This window comes from Drosophila erecta, unplaced genomic scaffold (assembly GCF_003286155.1).
Source record: "Drosophila erecta strain 14021-0224.00,06,07 unplaced genomic scaffold, DereRS2 tig00000092-arrow-pilon, whole genome shotgun sequence".
Classification (NCBI taxonomy): domain Eukaryota; kingdom Metazoa; phylum Arthropoda; class Insecta; order Diptera; family Drosophilidae; genus Drosophila; species Drosophila erecta.
Window position 1 is genome coordinate 7,970,609 of NW_020825207.1, and position 26,080 is coordinate 7,996,688.

General features: G+C 36.1%; 4 protein-coding genes across 5 annotated transcripts in view; 2 read left to right on the plus strand and 2 right to left on the minus strand.

The window, feature by feature from the left end:
* Window positions 1–9,899, plus strand: part of LOC6548993 (cilia- and flagella-associated protein 91) — a 34,598-nt gene extending 24,699 nt beyond the window's left edge. For both annotated transcript variants that reach the window (XM_001975508.3, XM_015156200.2), the window contains exons 2-3: window positions 644–841; window positions 8,963–9,899. In XM_001975508.3, the coding sequence (XP_001975544.1) occupies window positions 644–841; window positions 8,963–9,189 (425 nt within the window). In that variant the 3' untranslated portion in view covers window positions 9,190–9,899. The remainder of the gene's footprint in view (window positions 1–643; window positions 842–8,962) is intronic.
* On the plus strand, window positions 5,240–6,003 carry LOC26526164. The gene has a single exon (XM_015157268.2). The coding sequence runs from the start codon at window positions 5,366–5,368 to the stop codon at window positions 5,990–5,992; it is 627 nt and encodes a 208-aa protein (XP_015012754.1). The 5' UTR covers window positions 5,240–5,365; the 3' UTR covers window positions 5,993–6,003.
* A 2,888-nt stretch (window positions 9,900–12,787) lies between the features above and the next one.
* Window positions 12,788–13,357, minus strand: LOC26526006. Its single transcript, XM_015157236.2, has 2 exons — window positions 13,181–13,357; window positions 12,788–13,115 (listed from the first exon to the last, which is right to left on the minus strand). Exons 1-2 carry the CDS (start codon window positions 13,332–13,334, stop codon window positions 12,856–12,858), a joined length of 414 nt encoding a protein of 137 aa, XP_015012722.1. The 5' UTR covers window positions 13,335–13,357; the 3' UTR covers window positions 12,788–12,855.
* Window positions 13,358–25,155: 11,798 nt separating this feature from the next.
* Window positions 25,156–25,478, minus strand: LOC26526781. Its single transcript, XM_015157366.2, is given in 3 exon segments — window positions 25,156–25,244; window positions 25,247–25,257; window positions 25,322–25,478. Coding segments are annotated over 3 exon segments (216 nt in total). The 5' UTR covers window positions 25,438–25,478.
* Window positions 25,479–26,080: the final 602 nt, after the last annotated feature.

Sequence of the window (26,080 nt, forward strand, 5' to 3'; positions counted from 1 at the left end):
CATAAAAAATAAATGCTGACCCAGGCAACCAACACGAGGAGCACCATGAGTGGGCCACAAAATGGGGAAGCAGAAACATGCCCACTATATTTCTGTTTATTGCACAAAGCCCCTCCTCCTTACCATTTTCCAGCAAAACTTGCGCTTCTAGTTTATTAGCACAGCGGAATGTGCCCTTTGCCATCGTCCTTTTCCACCCTTCTTCCTTTGAGCCAACTCCTCTGGCTGGTGGCCAAAAACGAAAAATGGCGAAAACTCGCTCAGCTCGATTCAAAATCGATTGAGTGGCTCGGGGGGCGGCTATTTGGCCGGGGGGAACGACCAGGAGGCGGCCCCTTTGAAGTTAATTGTTTGAAAGCTGCAACTGAAGTTTAAGAACTGTTGATGATGTGCCAAAGCAAAAGTTTGTCCGTCATTGAAGCTCGCAGCACATGTTAGCCAGGTCATAAAACTCATTTCCTTCGAAATCGAAGGCAGAGCATTTCAAACGGAATCTATAAAGAAGTCTCACAAATGAGCGATGGCTTTAAAGTATATCATTGACATTTTGTGACTTTAAGTGACTTATTGTAAAGTATTAAATTGCCTTGACCATTGAACTCCCATTAATTTCGCTCATCCGTGTCTCCACTTTTAATTGCAGCAAAAGCCGCCACAAAAATCCAAGCCGTCTTTCGAGGCCACAAAGTGAGAGAAACCATGAAAAAATCGGAAACCAAAACTGCGACCAACAACGGCAGTGCCGCCGGAGCAGCTCCATCGGCAGCAGCCGCCGAGGCAGCCGCATCCGCAGAGCCAACCAAAGCCGAGCTAGAGGCTGAATTCGATCCCAACGACAAGGGTAAGTGGATGATCCAGGTTTCAGGTTTAGGGTCCCAGGACAAAGAGCCCAAAGGTGTCCAAAGGCGGCAGCTTGGGTCGGAGATTTAATCAAATGCCCGAAGCTGTAAGCGAAGTGCCCACACTGGCATTAAAATGGCTTAGCTACCAGAAAAGCCCCGAAAAACACATATTAATATACATTTATACATGCTTTTCATTTCTGTACCTTCAACATTTTAGAGCAGACTATATTTACCTAAACCTATTGAAATTATGACAGCACATGAAAAGCCAGATAGTTTCCTAATCTGAAAGTACGATATTCCGCTGAGTGTCCCAAAGGTGTTGCACTTGCAAGACGAGAAGGAGAAACTTTCCTGAGAATCGCTTTTGGAGCTATCGAGTCCTGCAGCTGATCCCTTCGAGCATTGTGGAGTCCCTTGCAGCACACATTGTCGTCAAATCAGCGGGCTTACGCAACAACTTCGACTTCAAGTTGGGTATACAAGCTGAAATTACAGTTTGGTCCCCCGCCTGCCAGGCGGAATACAAACTTTCCGTGTTACGCAATATACGAGTATTTTCAGCAAAAATATTTGTCACTTGGCAGCGCGACAAGAGGGAAAGTTTGTGCCTCCCCAGCCAGCGAATCTTTCCTTGGAAGTTTGCGCATGGGATTGGATATGGCGGTGTCAGCCATTGGGTATTTAATCGCTGTGCCCCTGCTGATCCGCCAGCCACATAAATAATGAAAATCTTGAAGACGGCTTAACCCTATTAGGACAAAGGACGTTCCAGGCGCTGACAGTTTTCAGCTATCATTTGCCTAGGGCACAAGGAGTAGCAAGAAGTAGCAAGGCTCATTAAAAAGTCAGAGGCTGTCATCGGGGCGTATACGCAACCGCATTAGAAGCCCTCTGCTCCTCAGCCAGACAACAATTCAGTTTGCATTGCAAGTGCTCACGTGTGAGCCGCCTCCACAGGCTTAATTATAGTGCCTGGTGGGTCTCGAAAGGCGTATCCTTCTTATGCATACTCGCACCATTCAAACGTACATTTGTGCGACGGCTAATTAGACTCGCCTGAGAACTCAAAGGATGCGATGAGGACACGGCGAGGATGCTTCTTTGTGACCGAGCACATACTCAATTAGAGGCGCTGAATGGAATGGGCGCGAATGGCTTGCGGGGCTTGGTTAATTTAAAAACTTTGGCCGAATAACTCATAATCAGAACTGTCTCATAAATCTCAAATGATTCCATTTGCCATGGTTACAATCGAAAGCGGCACAAGATGTCTAGACTTTCAGAAATACTTGACGCCACTGGATGTGTCTGTTGCAGTATGGATACATAATTTATATAGCGCAAGCCGAATTATTGGTTTCAACAAACTCAATATGGTTTCTGCCCATGTTTAAGTTTAAGGAAATTTGCATTAAATTTAAAAAAGAGCCATAGGTTTTCCGAACGCCTCTGTTCTGCATAGCTAGATCCACTTCATGGCCTTATCCCACATTTAGCCAGCATATCAGACACGCCTGGCTTATCCGAAGTAAGCCAGTTAGAAGTTCCAGTTCATCATTATTCACAGTTATCGCTAGCAGGCGGCCAACAACGACAAGCTAATGGTGTTGGCCTAGTTGTAAACTCGCCGTTGGCATACTGCGAAATTGTAAAACAATAAAAACAACGACCACAAAGAACTTTTGTTTAGTAGAGGGCTGAGCAAAAAATTGAGGCACACACATATGCACGACCAGGCGAATGCAATTTCTGAGCCCAAAACTGCGATTTAGCCCATTTGGTATGCAAATGCAATGGCCAACACACATGCACGTACGCACACAAAGGGACTATCGAAAGGCATTTAAGGATATTTTCTTGTACGTGTGTGCACTTCGCATTTGCGGCTTCGCCTGGGTTTTTGACTTACAACCCATGCCTTTGTGCACAAAGTGCATAGACAACGAGGAGCCATCTGTAGATATACTGTACTTGCATAAGCTGTAAGTCACCTACCTATTTGGCCCGAAGCCTGACTGACCAATTTGTTTGTGTCTGCGTCCTGGTTTGGCCCCGATTCTCTGTTTGCATAATCGCGCTCCCCCTAATAATTACTAATGGCCACAAACCCACAGCATGCCGGCCCCCAAAAACACTGGTCTAAAATGCGTGCCAAAGGACCATGGTAATTGAACTGCATCCGGATGGTTGTCTGCGTTAATTGCTGGCGGATTCCATTCGATTATGATGAATTGTGGACGAGCATTAGGCTCGGTTTGCTTAATTTATGGGATATGCGATACGTGTATCCTGTTGCTCGACGAAACTTAATTGGAGGGGAAAAAGCCAATTGCGGTTTACTGAAAACCAAACACATTATGATGATGAACACATAGAGTGTGGGTGTTTACGCACTTTTAACGCAATGGCTTACATACAAGTACGAGTATTTATATTTGCGGCGTAATCCTGTGTGTAATCTCGAGTGATGTGCCATCTTTAAGGACCTGTTCGTGAGGTGGCTGCTAGTTCTCCCAGCAGCAACATCAACTACATCAGCAACTGCGATAAAACAGCAGCGCAGCGCGTTCTCCTAATTGGATTTTCGGTTTTAAGCAAGCTTGTAATTCCATTTACACCGCCGGGAGACCCACAAAAAACCAACAATGTCAGGCCAAGCCATTTAAGTATAATGTTAAGTGCTCCGCCTGTTGTCGGGCTAACAGAAAGGCGGATCCAAAAAACATGCAACAAATTACAAAAAAAGAGGCAAGAAAAAACAGGAGAAACGACAACATTGACATGAAACACGCAATAAGCAGCAGGCCAGCTAAAAACAGCGTTTCAGCCGCTGAATTGGCGATTTTTTGCTTCCCCCAAGAAATGCCGCACACATAATATGTATCTAAATATATTTTAGTACGTGTATATAGATACACACACAGGTGGCCCGCAAAGCAGGCCAAAATAGACAAGAAAATGTAGGAAGCCGCTTGGTGGCCTGCATATATGGACTTTCCCGGGTGACAGGTGGAGGTCAGGTATTTATTTAGCCACTGCCAAACGCTTAGCTTGTTCGCAGTCGGTGGGTGCCCTTAAATATTTCAGCAATTCTAGCACCTATGTGGGAAACCTTCTTTTTGCTCACGACCTTTATCCAACTTGTTTATTGAGGCTACCGTAAAATTCACTTGCTTAATATTTAATTGCTTGCTTAAATGCGATTTGCTTTGCTGTTCGAGTCATGCAAATTTCGCACTGGGCTTTATGTTGTAGAATTAATGAGCGCACAAATTTAAGTGTAGACAAATTAATAGATGAATATTTCAGGAGCCCCAACTTGTGCCACGCAATTTTCAATCCCTTAAATATGTAGATCCTGGCAAGCCCCTAATCCAGTTAATTATGGGCAGGATTGACTTGAATTCTGGCAAAGTTTTAATGAGTTTATCAGCAAGGTATCCCCATATTGTTTAATAATCCGTAATCGGCTTATGCGCAAAGGATTAATATTAATTAAAGTTTTGTTTGAATTTCCCGGCAAAGATCCCATCTGCGAATAACGCTCTAGATGTTTTGCACAATTTGCACAAAGCGTAGTAATGTAAGCAGGCGGAGGAAAACCAATAAGTATTCCTCAAAGGTTGACTGTTTGTCCTTCCAGAAGATTTATTTGCTTCGATAACAGCCCCATGGAAATGAGCAAGGACCGAGAAGACAGAAGGCAGCAGTGCGGTGGACAAACCACAAGACTTTGTTCTGGCGGAAATTGAAAAATGGGCTTAGTCCTTATGGCTGTGTGTCCTTATGGCCAGCAAGAAGCAAAAGTAGCTGGCCAAAATGGAATGACAAATCTTGGCAACCGCAAAAGCCCACTCCCCACCGCGTACGAAAAACGCTTGGCTTAAAAATTCCATTTAGCGGCTTATTATCATGCTTCATTTCTCACAATTTGTCCCTTTTCGAAGGGCCCACAAAAGTTGGCAACGGCCTGGAATCTGCGAGCCAGGTGAACGGCGCGTGTGGCATGTGGCATGTCGGACGGCCATTTCGCATGATTTAAATCAAATTGGACTCACAGCTCGCAGCAGATGTTGCACGATGGTGTCCTGTCGCGCAGTGCAACCGTCTGGCTTGGCTAATTAAAATGTATATTTATGACAGCGCCGTAATTATGACTGGATTCCGACAATGACAAATGCAGCAATCAGCACACTTTCTGCTGGAGGATTTGGGGCATCAAGTTATCTGAATCTTCCCTCTACTTTCCTACTTCCTGTCTGCAACTGGTAAAATATTTGTGGTTCTTTTAAAAACCAAATTCAAAACATAGCCCAAGTGCAGTCTATTCTTCTGTGAATTGATATGAAACATTACAAACCAAAATGCTCGATCCCTAGTGCTCACTGATATAGAAATCGTTTCAGGAATCAAGCCTGAAGGAAATACTAAGTATTTCACTGTCTGTGCCTTTGGCATTTGGCTTTTAACTTTTAGCCCACAAGCTATAACTGAAAAGGAGCCTGTGTAAGCTCAAGATGCCTGAACAACAAACCGTCTACAAGTGCAATCGATGTGTAATGGTGCTGCTCCGCTCTTATTTGAGTGTACTCTATCTGTGGGGTATACTGCACTTGGCCGCCATCATGCCGTTTCCCCATGAGATCTGGGAGACAACATTCTGGTCCAGAACACGCAGCTTTAAAGTCGCCTACAGGACGATTTTGAATAACGATTTGTGGGCGGAGGTGTACATTCTAACCCTGATCCTCGTGGTGCTGTGCAATCTGTTCTACTGCTGTCACTGCAGACTCGTTGGAGTCCGAATTTTGGACGTTGAAGTGGTCATACCGCCGCTGCAAGTGCGCCTGCTCATCTTGCCGATAGTCTACATCGTAGTCTTCGTCTTTTGCTGGACTATCACCACCATCACCACGTGCCTCGGCGTTGTCTATGTGACCCAGGGTGATGGGAGTGTCAGAAGCGGTAGGACGGTCTGCCTATTGGTGGTCGGTCTGCTCATGAAGCTCCTGGCTCTGGCCAATTTCTACTCGATTTGCATACGCACCTGGGCGTACTTGAAGATCTTGGACACTGGCGCGAATGAGTGGCTTGTGAACTACTACAACTTTGGCGATCACCTCAATTTGTTCTTCCGCGTTTGAGGAGTTGTGCGTATATTTTGTATTTTTTCTTTGCTATATTAGCCATAAATTAATATCACTTTGAAGGCTGCCTTCGCTTGCAATGAATTTAAATATCCACTCCATATCTTTGGCAAGGTATGATTAAATATATGTACTGTATTGGTAATAGTAAGCTCTTCTTAGCTCGAGCAATATTCTTCCAATTATTATGGATTGCAGAGTGCAGAGTGTCTCCGATTCGGTGTTTCCCACACGAAAACACCTTGTGGGTCTACCTCTGCTCATTATGTGCGTGTCTGGGTATGTTTTTGTTTATTATTTCTGACACAATTACTAAGCACACGTCACGGATTTGCACTTTCGCTAATGGAACTCACACACACCGGCACACTGTCATCTGCCATAGAGCCGTTTGTTATTATTTTCCCTCTTCTGTTTTAATATAAATTTGCATTGTTGCGAGAATGTGGGTCAAGAGCGTTGAGACCCCCGCACGCCATGCAAATAAAAGTGGGGAAAGTGATACACGTGTGGAGCAGGTTTTCCACGCTGTCCCCACTCAATATTCGCAATAAGGGGAAACCGAAAGACGGGTGAAAAGTGCAGTTGGTGTGGCTTATGATTGATTCCATATCCTTTGGGTATTAACGCTCGACTGATGCTGGAAATGGGGTTAAAGAAATAAAAGTTAAAATACCTGCAACTGAAGGAAATGTGGAAACGTTAAAGAGACCAGAGCCAGCATGCAAATTAAGCAAACTCCGGGGAAAGCAAAAAAAAATATTCTTAAAATACCGAGCGGCGTGTTAGTCAGTCAATCAGGGCGACGTGACCGATTGCCCCGAAGCTCCGGACATGCAAAAACCCGAATCCCTTGGCTAACATCAGGCAAGGTGTGCGGCCCGCCCCCTTTCTACAGCCAACGCCCCCAGGAATTACTACCAAGGCCCACACAGAAGCAGTGACATTTCGCCAGAAAGGAAAGTAAACTCAATTTGTATGCCTCGACGGCAGGCAGGACATCGGAACATCAGGACATCAAGCAGATAGCAGATAGCAGATAGCAGATAGCAGGACCAAGGCAAAAGCGAACCGAACCAGTGAGAGGCACCAAAAGCAACATGCATGCGGCCTGCTGACAACTTTTCAGACACTGTAGCTTAGATTTTGGACTTATGCGGTCCTGTGACAGGACACGCAGTGTACGTGATCGGCTTTTAGCATGTGTTGCATGGCCGGCGACATGTGCAAATCCCTCACAAAAAAGTTCCCACTAAGAGAAACAGCCATGGAGTATGCTATAGTAATTGGCAGTGCAAGACGAACCACTTTATAGCTTTTTTGAGGAACAGAGGCATGTGGTTCTTTGTATTGGTAGTAGTTTGTATACTCAGCTAATGAAGTAAATATATACACACAGCGAAACTAGAATCCGCATGGTCAGCTTTTGTAGATTCATACGGACCCAATCGATAGGAAATATATTTTGTATTGTGCAGATGGAAAAATAGGCAGTAGAGCTGGAAAAATACGTGAAAAAGAGTTACAGGTAAAATCTAGCAGAACAGGTTGATGTTGATTACTGACCAAGCAGCAGGAGCAGCTCAGCTCGGCTTACAATGGATAACTAGTTGGCACTCACAGGACCTGCAGGTCCTGCGTCTCTGAAACGTCGGAGCGCGGCTGATGGCGCTATACAGCCATTTGCACGTCTCGCAGATATTTTTAAATATTTTATAAATAAACATAAACGCAGCAGTGGCAAATGGAACGTGCCGTTCGGCCGGGTCACGTTGTGTAGCCGCCGTGTGTGCGTAATTTGATCAAATATTACATGCCATAAGTCTTGGAGCAGGACTGCGCTGGTCCCAGTCCGTGGGCCAAATGCTTATCTTGGCCTAGCTCCAATTACGCTTAGCGAATTAACGCAAAACCACTTGCCCGCCATTTTATCCTCTAGAAATATTTGCATGGCCATGTGGGGCTAACTTGGCCCGCAGGAAAATGCCGGATTTTGTTGCGGAAATTGGCCAAGTTAAATGTATGCAGTCTTGTAGCGGCAAATCTGAACAAAAATTCCGAATTTTTAAATGAGAATTTTCTCGGAATTTGCATAAATGCACAAGAGCAATGGGAAAAGATGACAAAAAGTGGAAAAACGACAGATGCAATGATGTAATCTTGCGACTGACAACATAGAAAAAGCGCGTTCTTGCAAAACTCGCTGAAAGCTGTGCATAATTTAATGGTTTTTCCTGTGGTACCAAGCACACGTATTTCCTGAACGCTTTTACACAATTACTGGCTAATTAGAATGAGCTCTTCTGGCGGAAAACGGAGCTAAAATAGCACGTAGCAAGAGACACGCGTGACTTAACCACAACCACATGCATCCTGGCCAGATGCCAGCTGAATTTTGTGGTCAGTCCATCCACTCGTCCATCTCTTCAGCAGTTGATGTGGATTATATATGCAGAAAATATGCGTCCCCCGTCGCCCAACATTGCGTATACGTAATGAGATTAGCCCGGGCAACGTGGTCGAAGAAAGGGAGTACTAAACACTGTGAAGAGCGCTGGGGGAGTAATTCGCATCGTGATTTCGATTAGTTCCCTTTTTTACAAGCAGTCTGGGATCCATGGATAAATTATGGTCAGTGTTGGGCTATAAAATGCGAAGCGGTGGTCAGATAGAGAAATAAATAGTGATGGAGGAAACTAGAACAATAAATTATAGTATAAACAATACAAGCGCAGTTGAAGCCAGCAAGCCGAGGGACCGAAGCTAATTGAAAAAAGTTTACAAGCAATTCAGGCGAATGTTTGAGTATCATCCAAAGTTTCAATTGCCCAAGAAACACCAGACAAGTTTTAAAACTATTTTCTACGTTATTTCTTTTTTTTTCGGGGAGTTGGCCAAGTGGGCACTTAAGCGGAACTAGAACACTAATTTACACAAACTACCCGTTTTTGTCTCCCTTCTCCGCAGATCTGTGCCATGCTGCATTGAAGATTCAGTCCACTTTCCGTGGTCATTTGGCACGCAAGCTGGTGAACAAGGATGCGCCCGAGGACGAGGACATCCAGGAGATAACCAAGAAGGTGGCCGAGGAGTTGGACATAGATTTAACCGATCCCGAGCTGAACAAGGCTGCAACCAAAATTCAGGCCTCGTTCCGGGGCCACAAGACCCGCAAGGATGCCAATCCCGAGTAAGGAGCTCACCAGTTGAATTTTCATTGCCCTCGATGGGCTAGTCACAGATGAAGCTTACTTAATGCTTACGCAAGTGAAAAACAAAAAAATATTGGTAAATTGTAAATGTGTAAAAGGCCAATCGAGATGAGGGCACACAATTGTAAACTTTTAGTGAATTTGTTTTAGCCTGAATGGCGAACCCAAGGATTCTCATAATTATTAAATAAATTAAGTCGAGGGCAAAGTTACATTTAGTTTGCAAAGCTTTAATAAATTAATAGTGAAACCACATTTTGCGAATGATGATTCGGCGAAAAGCGACACTTACAGATACAATTTTGCGGCTTGTCTTGTTCTATTACTAACCTTTAGAGTCGTAACTTAATAAATTGGTATTAGTTTATATTTAATTAAATAACATTTCGTTTTTGGACTTTCTTATTAAACCCAAGACCGTAACTAAAGCAAAATAAACAAAAATAATGTGAACTAACGTTAAATTGTCAAAGAAAAACCTAATGTTACAAAATAATAAATAAAAGGCACGATGTTCCATAAACTTTATTGTAGGGAAATGAGAAACCAAAAGAAACAAAACAAAAGACAAATGCAAGGAAACTGCTGAACAAATTTTTGGGAAATCATTTCCATTTTGTCTGGCCAATGCCAAAAGTAAAAAATTAATTGTACCTACAAGCGTATGAATATGAATTAGAAACCAAAGAAACTCAATGTTGTTTCAATTTAAGGCAAATTAGGGGTACCCAAGCAACATGAAGCAGCTTCGAGTCGTCAACTCAACAATTTTTCAGCCCTCGGGCTCTATATAAACTGAAAAGTCAATGAACATGATAACTAAGATAACTAATCTGGTGGCACAATTTTCGTTTTTCTACCAAGTGTATTACAATATTTGTCTACTTAACAATTGATCCTCAAGAGGGAAACTGAAATACACACATATATATATATACCTATACAAAAGCAAAGACAGGTACTAGACCGAGTTGAATTGGAAAATATTTTTTTTCGGCCACAGCTGAGAAAATTGTTACCATGTGGCAAGCGAAGCCAATAAAGAAATATTTAAAATTCAAATCAATTAACTACAAAGAATTAATAACAAGCTAATGAACATAATTGAAATTATATTAGAGATCAAAGTCAAATTCAAATAAATTGCATAAAATTATTACATTTAAAAAGCAAATGGGTAAAACCAATTATATGTGGATAAATGAAATGAAGAAACCAGAATATGAAAGCAAACCATATACAAGCCGAACAAACAAAGAATGTCCCAACTAAATTTTAATTGAGTAATAAAAATAAATACAATAAAGATGCAACTCTCTTGTTTATCATGCGCTATAAGGAAATATGGAAATATCGATATTTTAAGTGGATTTGGTTTAATTTAGTATCAGTGCTATTGGTAGGTTTCTAAAAACTGGATTAGTTAACCGTTAAATTATTAACCAGACTTGAGAGCTGACATAGTTTCGTAAAAATCTCGATTTAAATGAACATTTATTTAATACTCGAGCTCTCTAATGCAAATACTTGGTCTTATGGCATCATCACATAATCACACTCATTTGCTGGCCAGTTTGGCATTAGTCCTTAGCCATTCTCAACCACTCGCTGCACATGGCCAACGTTTAACGATTTTCTTTGCCACCTCAAGAGCTGGAGAGCTGCTCCCCTGAAAACAGAGGCTTCCTGCGGCGGTGGTGCTGCCACTGGAACTGTCAGTCGTCAAGGACATTTGAACATTTTAAAGAACGGTGGTCCAAATATACTTGAATGTCTGTTGAATTTTCCAAACATTTCGGTGGCTTGCTGGCACATAAGTATTCGCACTCAGTTCTTTTTCATTTGACTGATGGGTCGTAGAGCGCGTTTTTCAGTTGGTCTGCCGCCCACAAATTTTGAGGTTCTTGGGCCCACTGTGCCGGCGACTGACATGAGCTTCAGTGACAGTTTTAGCACGAGAAATTTTCATGACAATGACGTTGATGTGGCTGACTCTGACAATACTTGACCTAGATGGGCCTGTGTAAATTTCTAGTGTAGGTAAGTCCCGGGCACTTGAGACGTCAGAGGACCAGTAAAGGGATTTTCCAGCGCATTATCCTTTGCGCCAGTGCTTACAGTTTGCAGGCACAGTCAAAGCGAACAACTATTTGAGTTTTCCCACCCCCACCCCCGAGGGAAATGTGCAACATGGCGAAGCGGAAAATTCGCAGTGAAATCGCCCCGAAATCCGCGGAGAATGCATCATCAACATTTGGCGCAAGTGTAGGTGTGACTTTCAAATTGAACTTGCCACCAAAAGGACAGAGAGAAAGCGCGAGAAATTTGCATTCCATTGCATGGTGTGCGTCAATTCGAAATTCCCAGTCCTCTGGTGCACCACGCGGCTGGTCTAAAGTGCTCCGGAGCATTCAGTTAACTGCTGTTCCATTTTATCATTTGCTTTTTTTTGCGGCAATGCTTCACGGTTCGTAAATATTTCACCCGTTGAATTTATGCGTGCTGAGGAGCGAGAAGCCATGCGGCTAGATGGTGCAACATGGCGAATGCGCAATTTATGAGGCTTTCAAAACAAAGCGTTGTGCCTGTGAGCACAGAAGCTAAAAATGGAGCAATCGCTGGTACATCGAGTGCCCTGAAAAGGAAACAAATGTCAATTTAGTAGTACTTTTCAACGCTCCTTTGACGAGCGCTAAATGTATAGCTGGAATCACATTATTTGCGTTGGCTTAGGGAAAAAGGGACAAAAGTTCTAACATTTTCCTCTTTGCCCATAAAATGCACCCACAATTCCATTCACTCGGCGGTGCTTCTGCACGTTTATCGCACGTGTGCAGTGGCACACACATCAACTTTCAATTTCTAAAATCCTTTCTCCCTCGCTGACAGTCGCCATCAGGCATTGCCACTAAATCCACGCCAAATAAGCAGCCGCATCCAATCGACACCACCGGATGCCACGTCCTCCACCATCCGACTTTCCGCATCCGCATCTGCATCTGCTTTAGCTGCTAAATCTCGCACCTCATGTGCTCATTTCAACGGCAAAGTGCACCGTGGAGACGGCAAGTCCTGGCCAACGAAGGGGGTTCCTAAAATTGGCAATAACTACTGTTGTTACTGCGATTTCCGGTGCAATAAATGCATATCATACCCCCAAGAATTCGTAGTTATATGTATATGATAGGTCATTTATGTTTCAAATGGTTCTAAACTTCTAAAGCAAAACGAGTAACGTATGAAAATTTTGGTTAACACGAAATAGTGTTTTACGTCGACAATCAGTGAAACGAAAATATACATAGTACTGCAAAAATCAATACCAGAAAAGTTTATTGTGAAGCAACACAACATCAGAAACACGGCTTTCTTTCCTTCAGGCTTTCAATTTGTTGACCAAATGCCATAGTTTCTCGTTCTTCTGCAAAACTGCCGCCTGTAAACAAGTTGTTTTCCATCGTTTTTCCATTGACCAATGTGCTTAACATTGATTGCTTTGGTTCATTATGACAAACGCCGCACAAATGCGCCCTGAGCTGTTTATTCCGCTTTACATGTAGCTTGCAAACATTTTTGACACTTTCTTGCTTTTGACCAACAATCACTTCGTATTTATTTCAATGGACTGTAAATGGTGAAATTTATGCATCATTTTGGAGTCGTAGGTTTCTTATCTTTTATGACAATTTTAAAATCATCGTTCAAATCCAGCTCAAGCCCGTCCTTGAGTTCCACGGAAGACGGTTTTTTATTGTTTAATTCCTTTACACACATAATGCCCATAGAAACGAATCCTTTAGGGCACTTCAGGTTTTCAGTTGACTCTTCAGGTTTTACAGGGTAATATCCAGATATAACTTGCCGAAACTTGATACAAAATTTCTTTTCTGGAATCCAGTGCGTACCAGCTAAAGAGTTTGGTTCACATACGAGTACATTGTATTATGTTCAAAAATGGATATGTATTACGTACGTCGGCAATTAGGGGACGCTTGTATAGGTGGCTGTGGCTCGCATCTTCGCCTTTTGGGGTTAAAAAGAAAACCATCCTCGCACAACCCCGATGAACTGAAGGTCAGATCGAGGAAACCCAGGACTAGAATAAGAACTAAATACTTTCGAATCATTGGGAATACAAAATAGAAGTAAGGTTGGCATTATGGAGTAAAGGGTCTATATACTATACAAGTTTTGATTGGACATGGTAGTTCACAAACAATTGTAAATAAATAAACCAATCTGTTATGCTATCTACATTTCCATTTTATATATACGCGGTTGGCTTATAAGCAGAAACCTCTATACATTTAAATTTTGCATATTCGCCGGTAATTACTTTATCGTAACCCATAACGAATCGAACGTTAAATGTAATTTACCGCTCTATTATCGTATTTGCACACAGACGGAATTTAAAATAAGAGAACCGGATATAAGTTACTAATTAAAAAACAAGATAAAATGCTATAGTCGAGTTCCCCGACTATTAGATACCCGTTACTCAGCTAGTGAAAGTGCAAACGAGAAATTCAAACATTTTCTGGAATATCGGAATAATATTGAGTTATTGGAAATAAAAAGATAAAATAAAAAAAAAGGTAAAAAAATTTTAAAAGTGTGGGCGTGGCAATAAGTATTTTTCAAATCTATAAAAAAAAAAGTGTTGTCCTGTCAGTTTTGGGCGGTTTGTGCGCGTACGAGTGGGTGTGGCAACATTTCAAAACAAACTTGGATACAAACTTAATCTCAACATTCTAGCTTTTCATACGGACCGACGGACAGAAAGTTATGGAGTATAGAACTTCAGCCTTGGGACATTTTTTATCTTTTTGAATTTCTACAACATCATCACATCAAGAAAACTACAACAAAATTGAAAAAAAAAATATATTTCTAAATTTGAATGCAGATTTGTAGAGAAACATTTGCGACAGAATTGCGACAGAAACATTTAGAGGTGTGCCACTTCAAAATCCGATTAAGATAACTTGAGTTATGGGGTTTAGAACTTCAGACTTGGGACATTTCTTCATTTTTTTGAATTTCTTCAACATCATAACATCAAAAAATGACAAAAAATTAAAAAAAAAATAAATTTCTAAATTTGAATGCAGTTGTTTAGAGAATTGCACCACAAACATTTAGAGGTATGCCACTTCAAAATCCCATTAAGATAACTTGAGTTATGGAGTTTTGAACTTCAGCCTTGGGTCATTTTTTAACTTTTTGAATTTCTCCAACATCATAACATCAAAAAATGAAAAAAAATTGAAAAAAAAATAAATTTCTAAATTTGAATGCAGTTGTTTAGAGAATTGCGCCAGAAACATTTAGAAGTATGCCACTTCAAAATCCGATAAAGATAACTTGAGTTATGGGGTTTAGAACTTCAGACTTGGGACATTTCTTCATTTTTTTGAATTTCTTCAACATCAAAAAATGACAAAAAATTAAAAAAAAAATAAATTTCTAAATTTTAATGCATTTGTTTAGAGAATTGCGCCACAAACATTTAGAGGTATGCCACTTCAAAATCCGATTAAGATAACTTGAGTTATGGAGTTTTGAACTTCAGCCTTGGGACATTTCTTCATTTTTTTGAATTTCTTCAATATCATAACATCAAAAAATGACAAAAAATTAAAAAAAAAAAAAATTTCTATATTTGAATGCAGTTGTTTAGAGAATTGCACCACAAACATTTAGAGGTATGCCACTTAAAAATCGGATTAAGATAAGTTGAGTTATGGAGTATAGAACTTCAGCCTTGGGACATTTTTTAACTTTTTGAATTTCTCCAACATCATAACATCAAAAAATGACAAAAAATTAAAAAAAAAATAAATTTCTAAATTTGAATGCAGTTTTTTAGAGAATTGCGCCACAAACATTTAGAGGTATGCCACTTCAAAATCCGATTAAGATAACTTGAGTTATGGAGTTTTGAACTTCAGCCTTGGGACATTTCTTCATTTTTTTGAATTTCTTCAACATCATAACATCAAAAAATGACAAAAAATTAAAAAAAAAATAAATTTCTAAATTTGAATGCAGTTGTTTAGAGAATTGCACCACAAACATTTAGAGGTATGCCACTTAAAAATCGGATTAAGATAAGTTGAGTTATGGAGTATAGAACTTCAGCCTTGGGACATTTTTTAACTTTTTGAATTTCTCCAACATCATAACATCAAAAAATGACAAAAAATTAAAGAAAAAATAAATTTCTAAATTTGAATGAGAATTGCGCCACAAACATTTAGAGGTATGCCACTTCAAAATCCGATAAAGATAACTTGAGTTATGGGGTTTAGAACTTCAGACTTGGGACATTTCTTCATTTTTTTGAATTTCTTCAATATCATAACATCAAAAAATGACAAAAAATTAAAAAAAAAAAAAATTTCTATATTTGAATGCAGTTGTTTAGAGAATTGCACCACAAACATTTAGAGGTATGCCACTTAAAAATCGGATTAAGATAAGTTGAGTTATGGAGTATAGAACTTCAGCCTTGGGACATTTTTTAACTTTTTGAATTTCTCCAACATCATAACATCAAAAAATGACAAAAAATTAAAAAAAAATTAAATTTCTAAATTTGAATGCAGTTTTTTAGAGAATTGCGCCACAAACATTTAGAGGTATGCCACTTCAAAATCCGATTAAGATAAATTGAGTTATGGAGTTTTGAACTTCAGCCTTGGGACATTTCTTCATTTTTTTGAATTTCTTCAACATCATAACATCAAAAAATGACAAAAAATTAAAAAAAAAATAAATTTCTAAATTTGAATGCAGTTGTTTAGAGAATTGCACCACAAACATTTAGAGAATTGCACCACAAACATTTAGAGGTATGCCACTTAAAAATCGGATTAAGATAAGTTGAGTTATGGAGTATAGAACTTCAGCCTTGGGACATTTTTTAACTTTTTGAATTTCTCCAACATCATAACATCAAAAAATGACAAAAAATTAAAAAAAAAATAAATTTCTAAATTTGAATGCAGTTTTTTAGAGAATTGCGCCACAAACATTTAGAGGTATGCCACTTCAAAATCCGATTAAGATAACTTGAGTTATGGAGTTTTGAACTTCAGCCTTGGGACATTTCTTCATTTTTTTGAATTTCTTCAACATCATAACATCAAAAAATGACAAAAAATTAAAAAAAAAATAAATTTCTAAATTTGAATGCAGTTGTTTAGAGAATTGCACCACAAACATTTAGAGGTATGCCACTTAAAAATCGGATTAAGATAAGTTGAGTTATGGAGTATAGAACTTCAGCCTTGGGACATTTTTTAACTTTTTGAATTTCTCCAACATCATAACATCAAAAAATGACAAAAAATTAAAAAAAAAATAAATTTCTAAATTTGAATGCAGTTTTTTAGAGAATTGCGCCACAAACATTTAGAGGTATGCCACTTCAAAATCCGATAAAGATAACTTGAGTTATGGGGTTTAGAACTTCAGACTTGGGACATTTCTTCATTTTTTTGAATTTCTTCAACATCAAAAAATGACAAAAAATTAAAAAAAAAATAAATTTCTAAATTTGAATGCATTTGTTTAGAGAATTGCGCCACAAACATTTAGAGGTATGCCACTTCAAAATCCGATTAAGATAACTTGAGTTATGGAGTTTTGAACTTCAGCCTTGGGACATTTCTTCATTTTTTTGAATTTCTTCAACATCATAACATCAAAAAATGACAAAAAATTAAAAAAAAAATAAATTTCTAAATTTGAATGCATTTGTTTAGAGAATTGCGCCACAAACATATAGAGGTATGCCACTTCAAAATCCGATTAAGATAACTTGAGTTATGGAGTTTTGAACTTCAGCCTTGGGACATTTCTTCATTTTTTTGAATTTCTTCAATATCATAACATCAAAAAATGACAAAAAATTAAAAAAAAAAAAAATTTCTATATTTGAATGCAGTTGTTTAGAGAATTGCACCACAAACATTTAGAGGTATGCCACTTAAAAATCGGATTAAGATAAGTTGAGTTATGGAGTATAGAACTTCAGCCTTGGGACATTTTTTAACTTTTTGAATTTCTCCAACATCATAACATCAAAAAATGACAAAAAATTAAAAAAAAAATAAATTTCTAAATTTGAATGCAGTTTTTTAGAGAATTGCGCCACAAACATTTAGAGGTATGCCACTTCAAAATCCGATTAAGATAACTTGAGTTATGGAGTTTTGAACTTCAGCCTTGGGACATTTCTTCATTTTTTTGAATTTCTTCAATATCATAACATCAAAAAATGACAAAAAATTAAAAAAAAAAAAAAATTCTATATTTGAATGCAGTTGTTTAGAGAATTGCACCACAAACATTTAGAGGTATGCCACTTAAAAATCGGATTAAGATAAGTTGAGTTATGGAGTATAGAACTTCAGCCTTGGGACATTTTTTAACTTTTTGAATTTCTCCAACATCATAACATCAAAAAATGACAAAAAATTAAAAAAAAAATAAATTTCTAAATTTGAATGCAGTTTTTTAGAGAATTGCGCCACAAACATTTAGAGGTATGCCACTTCAAAATCCGATTAAGATAAATTGAGTTATGGAGTTTTGAACTTCAGCCTTGGGACATTTCTTCATTTTTTTGAATTTCTTCAACATCATAACATCAAAAAATGACAAAAAATTAAAAAAAAAATAAATTTCTAAATTTGAATGCAGTTGTTTAGAGAATTGCACCACAAACATTTAGAGGTATGCCACTTCAAAATCCCATTAAGATAACTTGAGTTATGGAGTTTTGAACTTCAGCCTTGGGTCATTTTTTAACTTTTTGAATTTCTCCAACATCATAACATCAAAAAATGAAAAAAAATTGAAAAAAAAATAAATTTCTAAATTTGAATGCAGTTGTTTAGAGAATTGCGCCAGAAACATTTAGAAGTATGCCACTTCAAAATCCGATAAAGATAACTTGAGTTATGGGGTTTAGAACTTCAGCCTTGGGACATTTCTTCATTTTTTTGAATTTCTTCAACATCATAACATCAAAAAATGACAAAAAATTAAAAAAAAAAAAAAATTCTATATTTGAATGCAGTTGTTTAGAGAATTGCACCACAAACATTTAGAGGTATGCCACTTAAAAATCGGATTAAGATAAGTTGAGTTATGGAGTATAGAACTTCAGCCTTGGGACATTTTTTAACTTTTTGAATTTCTCCAACATCATAACATCAAAAAATGACAAAAAATTAAAAAAAAAATAAATTTCTAAATTTGAATGCAGTTTTTTAGAGAATTGCGCCACAAACATTTAGAGGTATGCCACTTCAAAATCCGATTAAGATAAATTGAGTTATGGAGTTTTGAACTTCAGCCTTGGGACATTTCTTCATTTTTTTGAATTTCTTCAACATCATAACATCAAAAAATGACAAAAAATTAAAAAAAAAATAAATTTCTAAATTTGAATGCAGTTGTTTAGAGAATTGCACCACAAACATTTAGAGGTATGCCACTTCAAAATCCCATTAAGATAACTTGAGTTATGGAGTTTTGAACTTCAGCCTTGGGTCATTTTTTAACTTTTTGAATTTCTCCAACATCATAACATCAAAAAATGAAAAAAAATTGAAAAAAAAATAAATTTCTAAATTTGAATGCAGTTGTTTAGAGAATTGCGCCAGAAACATTTAGAAGTATGCCACTTCAAAATCCGATAAAGATAACTTGAGTTATGGGGTTTAGAACTTCAGCCTTGGGACATTTCTTCATTTTTTTGAATTTCTTCAACATCATAACATCAAAAAATGACAAAAAATTAAAAAAAAAATAAATTTCTAAATTTGAATGCATTTGTTTAGAGAATTGCGCCACAAACATTTAGAGGTATGCCACTTCAAAATCCGATTAAGATAACTTGAGTTATGGAGTTTTGAACTTCAGCCTTGGGACATTTCTTCATTTTTTTGAATTTCTTCAATATCATAACATCAAAAAATGACAAAAAATTAAAAAAAAAAAAATTTCTATATTTGAATGCAGTTGTTTAGAGAATTGCACCACAAACATTTAGAGGTATGCCACTTAAAAATCGGATTAAGATAAGTTGAGTTATGGAGTATAGAACTTCAGCCTTGGGACATTTTTTAACTTTTTGAATTTCTCCAACATCATAACATCAAAAAATGACAAAAAATTAAAAAAAAAATAAACTTCTAAATTTGAATGCAGTTTTTTAGAGAATTGCGCCACAAACATTTAGAGGTATGCCACTTCAAAATCCGATTAAGATAACTCGAGTTATGGAGTTTTGAACTTCAGCCTTGGGACATTTCTTCATTTTTTTGAATTTCTTCAACATCATAACATCAAAAAATGACAAAAAATTAAAAAAAAATAAATTTCTAAATTTGAATGCAGTTGTTTAGAGAATTGCACCACAAACATTTAGAGGTATGCCACTTCAAAATCCTATTAAGATAACTTGAGTTATGGAGTTTTGAACTTCAGCCTTGGGTCATTTTTTAACTTTTTGAATTTCTCCAACATCATAACATCAAAAAATGACAAAAAATTAAAAAAAAAATAAATTTCTAAATTTGAATGCATTTGTTTAGAGAATTGCGCCACAAACATTTAGAGGTATGCCACTTCAAAATCCGATTAAGATAAGTTGAGTTATGGAGTATAGAACTTCAGCCTTGGGACATTTTTTAACTTTTTGAATTTCTCCAACATCATAACATCAAAAAATGACAAAAAATTAAAAAAAAAATAAATTTCTAAATTTGAATGCAGTTTTTTAGAGAATTGCGCCACAAACATTTAGAGGTATGCCACTTCAAAATCCGATTAAGATAACTTGAGTTATGGAGTTTTGAACTTCAGCCTTGGGACATTTCTTCATTTTTTTGAATTTCTTCAACATCATAACATCAAAAAATGACAAAAAATTAAAAGAAAAAAAAATTTCTAAATTTGAATGCATTTGTTTAGAGAATTGCGCCACAAACATTTAGAGGTATGCCACTTCAAAATCCGATTAAGATAACTTGAGTTATGGAGTTTTGAACTTCAGCCTTGGGACATTTCTTCATTTTTTTGAATTTCTTCAACATCATAACATCAAAAAATGACAAAAAATTAAAAAAAAAATTAATTTCTATATTTGAATGCAGTTGTTTAGAGAATTGCACCACAAACATTTAGAGGTATGCCACTTCAAAATCGGATTAAGATAACTTGAGTTATGGAGTTTAGAACTTCAGACTTGGGACATTTTTTAACTTTTTGAATTTCTCCAACATCATAACATCAAAAAATGACAAAAAATTAAAAAAAAAATAAATTTCTATATTTGAATGCAGTTGTTTACAGAATTGCACCACAAACATTTAGAGGTATGCCACTTAAAAATCGTATTAAGATAACTTGAGTTATGGGGTTTAGAACTTCAGACTTGGGACATTTTTTAACTTTTTGAATTTCTCCAACATCATAACATCAAAAAATGACAAAAAATTAAAAAAAAAATAAATTTCTAAATTTGAATGCAGTTGTTTAGAGAATTGCGCCACAAAAAAATAAATTTCTATATTTGAATGCAGTTGTTTAGAGAATTGCACCACAAACATTTATAGGTATGCCACTTAAAAATCGGATTAAGATAAGTTGAGTTATGGAGTATAGAACTTCAGCCTTGGGACATTTTTTAACTTTTTGAATTTATACAACATCATAACATCAAAAAATTACAAAAAATTAAAAAAAAAATAAATTTCTAAATTTGAATGCAGTTGTTTAGAGAATTGCACCACAAACATTTAGAGGTATGCCACTTAAAAATCGTATTAAGATAACTTGAGTTATGGGGTTTAGAACTTCAGACTTGGGACATTTTTTAACTTTTTGAATTTCTCCAACATCATAACATCAAAAAATGACAAAAAATTAAAAAAAAAATAAATTTCTAAATTTGAATGCAGTTGTTTAGAGAATTGCGCCACAAAAAAATAAATTTCTATATTTGAATGCAGTTGTTTAGAGAATTGCACCACAAACATTTAGAGGTATGCCACTTAAAAATCGGATTAAGATAACTTGAGTTATGGAGTTTAGAACTTCAGACTTGGGACATTTTTTAACTTTTTGAATTTCTCCAACATCATAACATCAAAAAATGACAAAAAATTAAAAAAAAATTAAATTTCTATATTTGAATGCAGTTGTTTACAGAATTGCACCACAAACATTTAGAGGTATGCCACTTAAAAATCGGATTAAGATAACTTGAGTTATGGAGTTTTGAACTTCAGGCTTGGGACATTTCTTCCTTTTTTTGAATTTCTTCAACATCATAACATCAAAAAATGACAAAAAATTAAAAAAAAAATAAATTTCTATATTTGAATGCAGTTGTTTAGAGAATTGCGCCACAAACATTTAGAGGTATGCCACTTAAAAATCGGATTAAGATAACTTGAGTTATGGAGTTTAGAACTTCAGACTTGGGACATTTTTTAACTTTTTGAATTTCTCCAACATCATAACATCAAAAAATGACAAAAAATTAAAAAAAAAAAAAATTTCTATATTTGAATGCAGTTGTTTAGAGAATTGCACCACAAACATTTATAGGTATGCCACTTAAAAATCGGATTAAGATAAGTTGAGTTATGGAGTATAGAACTTCAGCCTTGGGACATTTTTTAACTTTTTGAATTTATACAACATCATAACATCAAAAAATTACAAAAAATTAAAAAAAAAATAAATTTCTAAATTTGAATGCAGTTGTTTAGAGAATTGCGCCACAAACATTTAGAGGTATGCCACTTCAAAATCCGATTAAGATAACTTGAGTTATGGAGTTTTGAACTTCAGCCTTGGGACATTTCTTCATTTTTTTGAATTTCTTCAACATCATAACATCAAAAAATGACAAAAAATTAAAAAAAAAAAAAATTTCTATATTTGAATGCAGTTGTTTAGAGAATTGCACCACAAACATTTATAGGTATGCCACTTAAAAATCGGATTAAGATAAGTTGAGTTATGGAGTATAGAACTTCAGCCTTGGGACATTTTTTAACTTTTTGAATTTATACAACATCATAACATCAAAAAATTACAAAAAATTAAAAAAAAAATAAATTTCTAAATTTGAATACAGTTGTTTAGAGAATTGCGCCACAAACATTTAGAGGTATGCCACTTCAAAATCCGATTAAGATAACTTGAGTTATGGAGTTTTGAACTTCAGCCTTGGGACATTTCTTCATTTTTTTGAATTTCTTCAACATCATAACATCAAAAAATGACAAAAAATTAAAAAAAAAATAAATTTCTAAATTTGAATGCATTTGTTTAGAGAATTGCGCCACAAACATATAGAGGTATGCCACTTCAAAATCCGATTAAGATAACTTGAGTTATGGAGTTTTGAACTTCAGCCTTGGGACATTTCTTCATTTTTTTGAATTTCTTCAATATCATAACATCAAAAAATGACAAAAAATTAAAAAAAAAAAAAATTTCTATATTTGAATGCAGTTGTTTAGAGAATTGCACCACAAACATTTAGAGGTATGCCACTTAAAAATCGGATTAAGATAACTTGAGTTATGGAGTTTAGAACTTCAGACTTGGGACATTTTTTAACTTTTTGAATTTCTCCAACATCATAACATCAAAAAATGACAAAAAATTAAAAAAAAATTAAATTTCTATATTTGAATGCAGTTGTTTACAGAATTGCACCACAAACATTTAGAGGTATGCCACTTAAAAATCGGATTAAGATAACTTGAGTTATGGAGTTTTGAACTTCAGGCTTGGGACATTTCTTCCTTTTTTTGAATTTCTTCAACATCATAACATCAAAAAATGACAAAAAATTAAAAAAAAAATAAATTTCTATATTTGAATGCAGTTGTTTAGAGAATTGCGCCACAAACATTTAGAGGTATGCCACTTAAAAATCGGATTAAGATAACTTGAGTTATGGAGTTTAGAACTTCAGACTTGGGACATTTTTTAACTTTTTGAATTTCTCCAACATCATAACATCAAAAAATGACAAAAAATTAAAAAAAAAAAAAATTTCTATATTTGAATGCAGTTGTTTAGAGAATTGCACCACAAACATTTATAGGTATGCCACTTAAAAATCGGATTAAGATAAGTTGAGTTATGGAGTATAGAACTTCAGCCTTGGGACATTTTTTAACTTTTTGAATTTATACAACATCATAACATCAAAAAATTACAAAAAATTAAAAAAAAAATAAATTTCTAAATTTGAATGCAGTTGTTTAGAGAATTGCGCCACAAACATTTAGAGGTATGCCACTTCAAAATCCGATTAAGATAACTTGAGTTATGGAGTTTTGAACTTCAGCCTTGGGACATTTCTTCATTTTTTTGAATTTCTTCAACATCATAACATCAAAAAATGACAAAAAATTAAAAAAAAAAAAAATTTCTATATTTGAATGCAGTTGTTTAGAGAATTGCACCACAAACATTTATAGGTATGCCACTTAAAAATCGGATTAAGATAAGTTGAGTTATGGAGTATAGAACTTCAGCCTTGGGACATTTTTTAACTTTTTGAATTTATACAACATCATAACATCAAAAAATTACAAAAAATTAAAAAAAAAATAAATTTCTAAATTTGAATACAGTTGTTTAGAGAATTGCGCCACAAACATTTAGAGGTATGCCACTTCAAAATCCGATTAAGATAACTTGAGTTATGGAGTTTTGAACTTCAGCCTTGGGACATTTCTTCATTTTTTTGAATTTCTTCAACATCATAACATCAAAAAATGACAAAAAATCAAAAAAAAAATTAATTTCTATATTTGAATGCAGTTGTTTAGAGAATTGCACCACAAACATTTAGAGGTATGCCACTTCAAAATCCGATTAAGATAACTTGAGTTATGGAGTTTAGAACTTCAGCCTTGGGACATTTCTTCATTTTTTTGAATTTCTTCAACATCATAACATCAAAAAATTAAAAAAAAAATAAATTTCTATATTTGAATGCAGTTGTTTAGAGAATTGCACCACAAAATTGCAAAAATCGGATTAAGATAACTTGAGTTATGGAGTATAGAACTTCAGCCTTGGGACATTTTTTAACTTTTTGAATTTATACAACATCATCACATCAAGAAAATTACAAAAAAATTGAAAAAAAATATATTTCTAAATTTGAATGCAGAATTGCGCCAGAAACATTTAGAGGTATGCCACTTCAAAATCCGATTAAGATGAGTTCAGTTATGGAGTATAGAACTTCAGCTTTGGGGCATGTTCGGAAACGCTTTCTTCTGCCTGTCATATATTTTTCAACGAATCTAGTATACCCTTTTAGTCTACGAGTAACGGGTATAAAAGGTGAAGCGAGACGTTTACGGATATTATAACAGGCAATCTGGATAATATTTTATTGCAGAGTTCGCTCGTTTGTACGAGTACATACATTTATTGCATGTATTGTATTTATTGTATTGTACGTATAAATATTTATTGATTTTGGTGGTGCCTCATGCATATGTAAACGAAAATTTGCGTTATTTAAATGGACATTGACTGGCCAGCAAAAAAAAAATCACAATCATTAGTTCCATGTTTTTTATTCATTGCGAAGTGTACTGAAAATAACGAGGCTGTTAATGATAAATGAAAAGTATTAACACAGGAACAGAAACTGTTTCCGCCTTCAATATTTCAGACACTTCTGGACCTTTGTCTGAGTTTTGATAAAGGCACAAATTGTTGTCCATTTTGTATACACAAAAGCATCGAAGAAATGGAGAAAGGGTTGTAAAGGTTTTTCAACACCATCGACCAGAATTAATGCATTGTTTTGCCAACAAAAACCCAACTCAGGCCAAACAAATATCATTTAATTTTTCATACTTCTTTTTATACCTTTTATTATTTTATCTTTATATTTTTGAGTGTTTTGTCTGGAATAACCTCAAAATTAGTTGTCATTATCTTTAATAGCCTCGCCTCACCTTTTTATAGTTATAAATGCTGAATGCCGTAATGACCATTTAGGGTTCATTAATTTAGTTAGGATTAAGTTCCATTGTCCGACTATGAACCAAAGTAATATTTTATACACATTTTAGCCACTGGGTTCCATTGTTTGCCCGATGGGCATTTTCCGTGCCCACCAACGGCATTGAAAAGCATAATCAATACCACAATCATAGAATAAAGTCCATTTAGAGTGAGCTATTTTCCAGTTTGGTTCCCACTCCCCAAAACTTATTGATTAGCCAAGGCTTGGCCTTTCCGGCTCCAAGGCGAATGTCACACAACTGGCAGGTTTCTTCGCTCCACTGGGAGCAGTAGCTGACCGAATGGAAAATGACAAATTACTGAGCCACCGCACCTGTGGCAATCGAAGAGGAAAAATGAAAATTTGGCCACAAACCCGTTAACTGGGCCTGCAGCCAATAAATGGTAGAATGTTTGGAATAGTTGATAAAATTGGGTTCTTTGATGCGGACAATTTTTGTAAATTCCTCAAAGCTTAGTGGTTTCACACCATAAGCTCGATATTCTATCTAAGTAAGAATAGGTTGAACTATCATTCTTGAATTTGCCTTGAATTGGAATTCTATAATTCATGTGCCGAACACTAAAATTTTACAAAACAATGTCGTTACACCTTCTAATTTCCCATTCACCGTAGTGCCGACACAGCTACCAATTTAAACAATAAGTCGTGTGTCAACTGGGCGTATACACAATATTCTTCTAAAACAAACTGCTCTACATGCATGCACTCAACGAGTTCATACGAATTTCACTCTAATATTCATTCAGTATGAGAAGGAATTTCATAAAC

What these genes read in the sequence shown, in the direction of transcription:
- LOC26526164 (XM_015157268.2), top strand. Translation starts at nt 5,366, where the DNA reads ATGCCTGAACAACAAACCGTCTACAAGTGCAATCGATGTGTAATGGTG.
- LOC26526006 (XM_015157236.2), bottom strand. Translation starts at nt 13,334, where the DNA reads ATGATTCGAAAGTATTTAGTTCTTATTCTAGTCCTGGGTTTCCTCGAT. An exon ending in AGCGTCCCCTAATTGCCGAC is followed by an intron (nt 13,116 to 13,180) that starts GTACGTAATACA and finishes CAAACTCTTTAG; the next exon opens with CTGGTACGCACTGGATTCCA.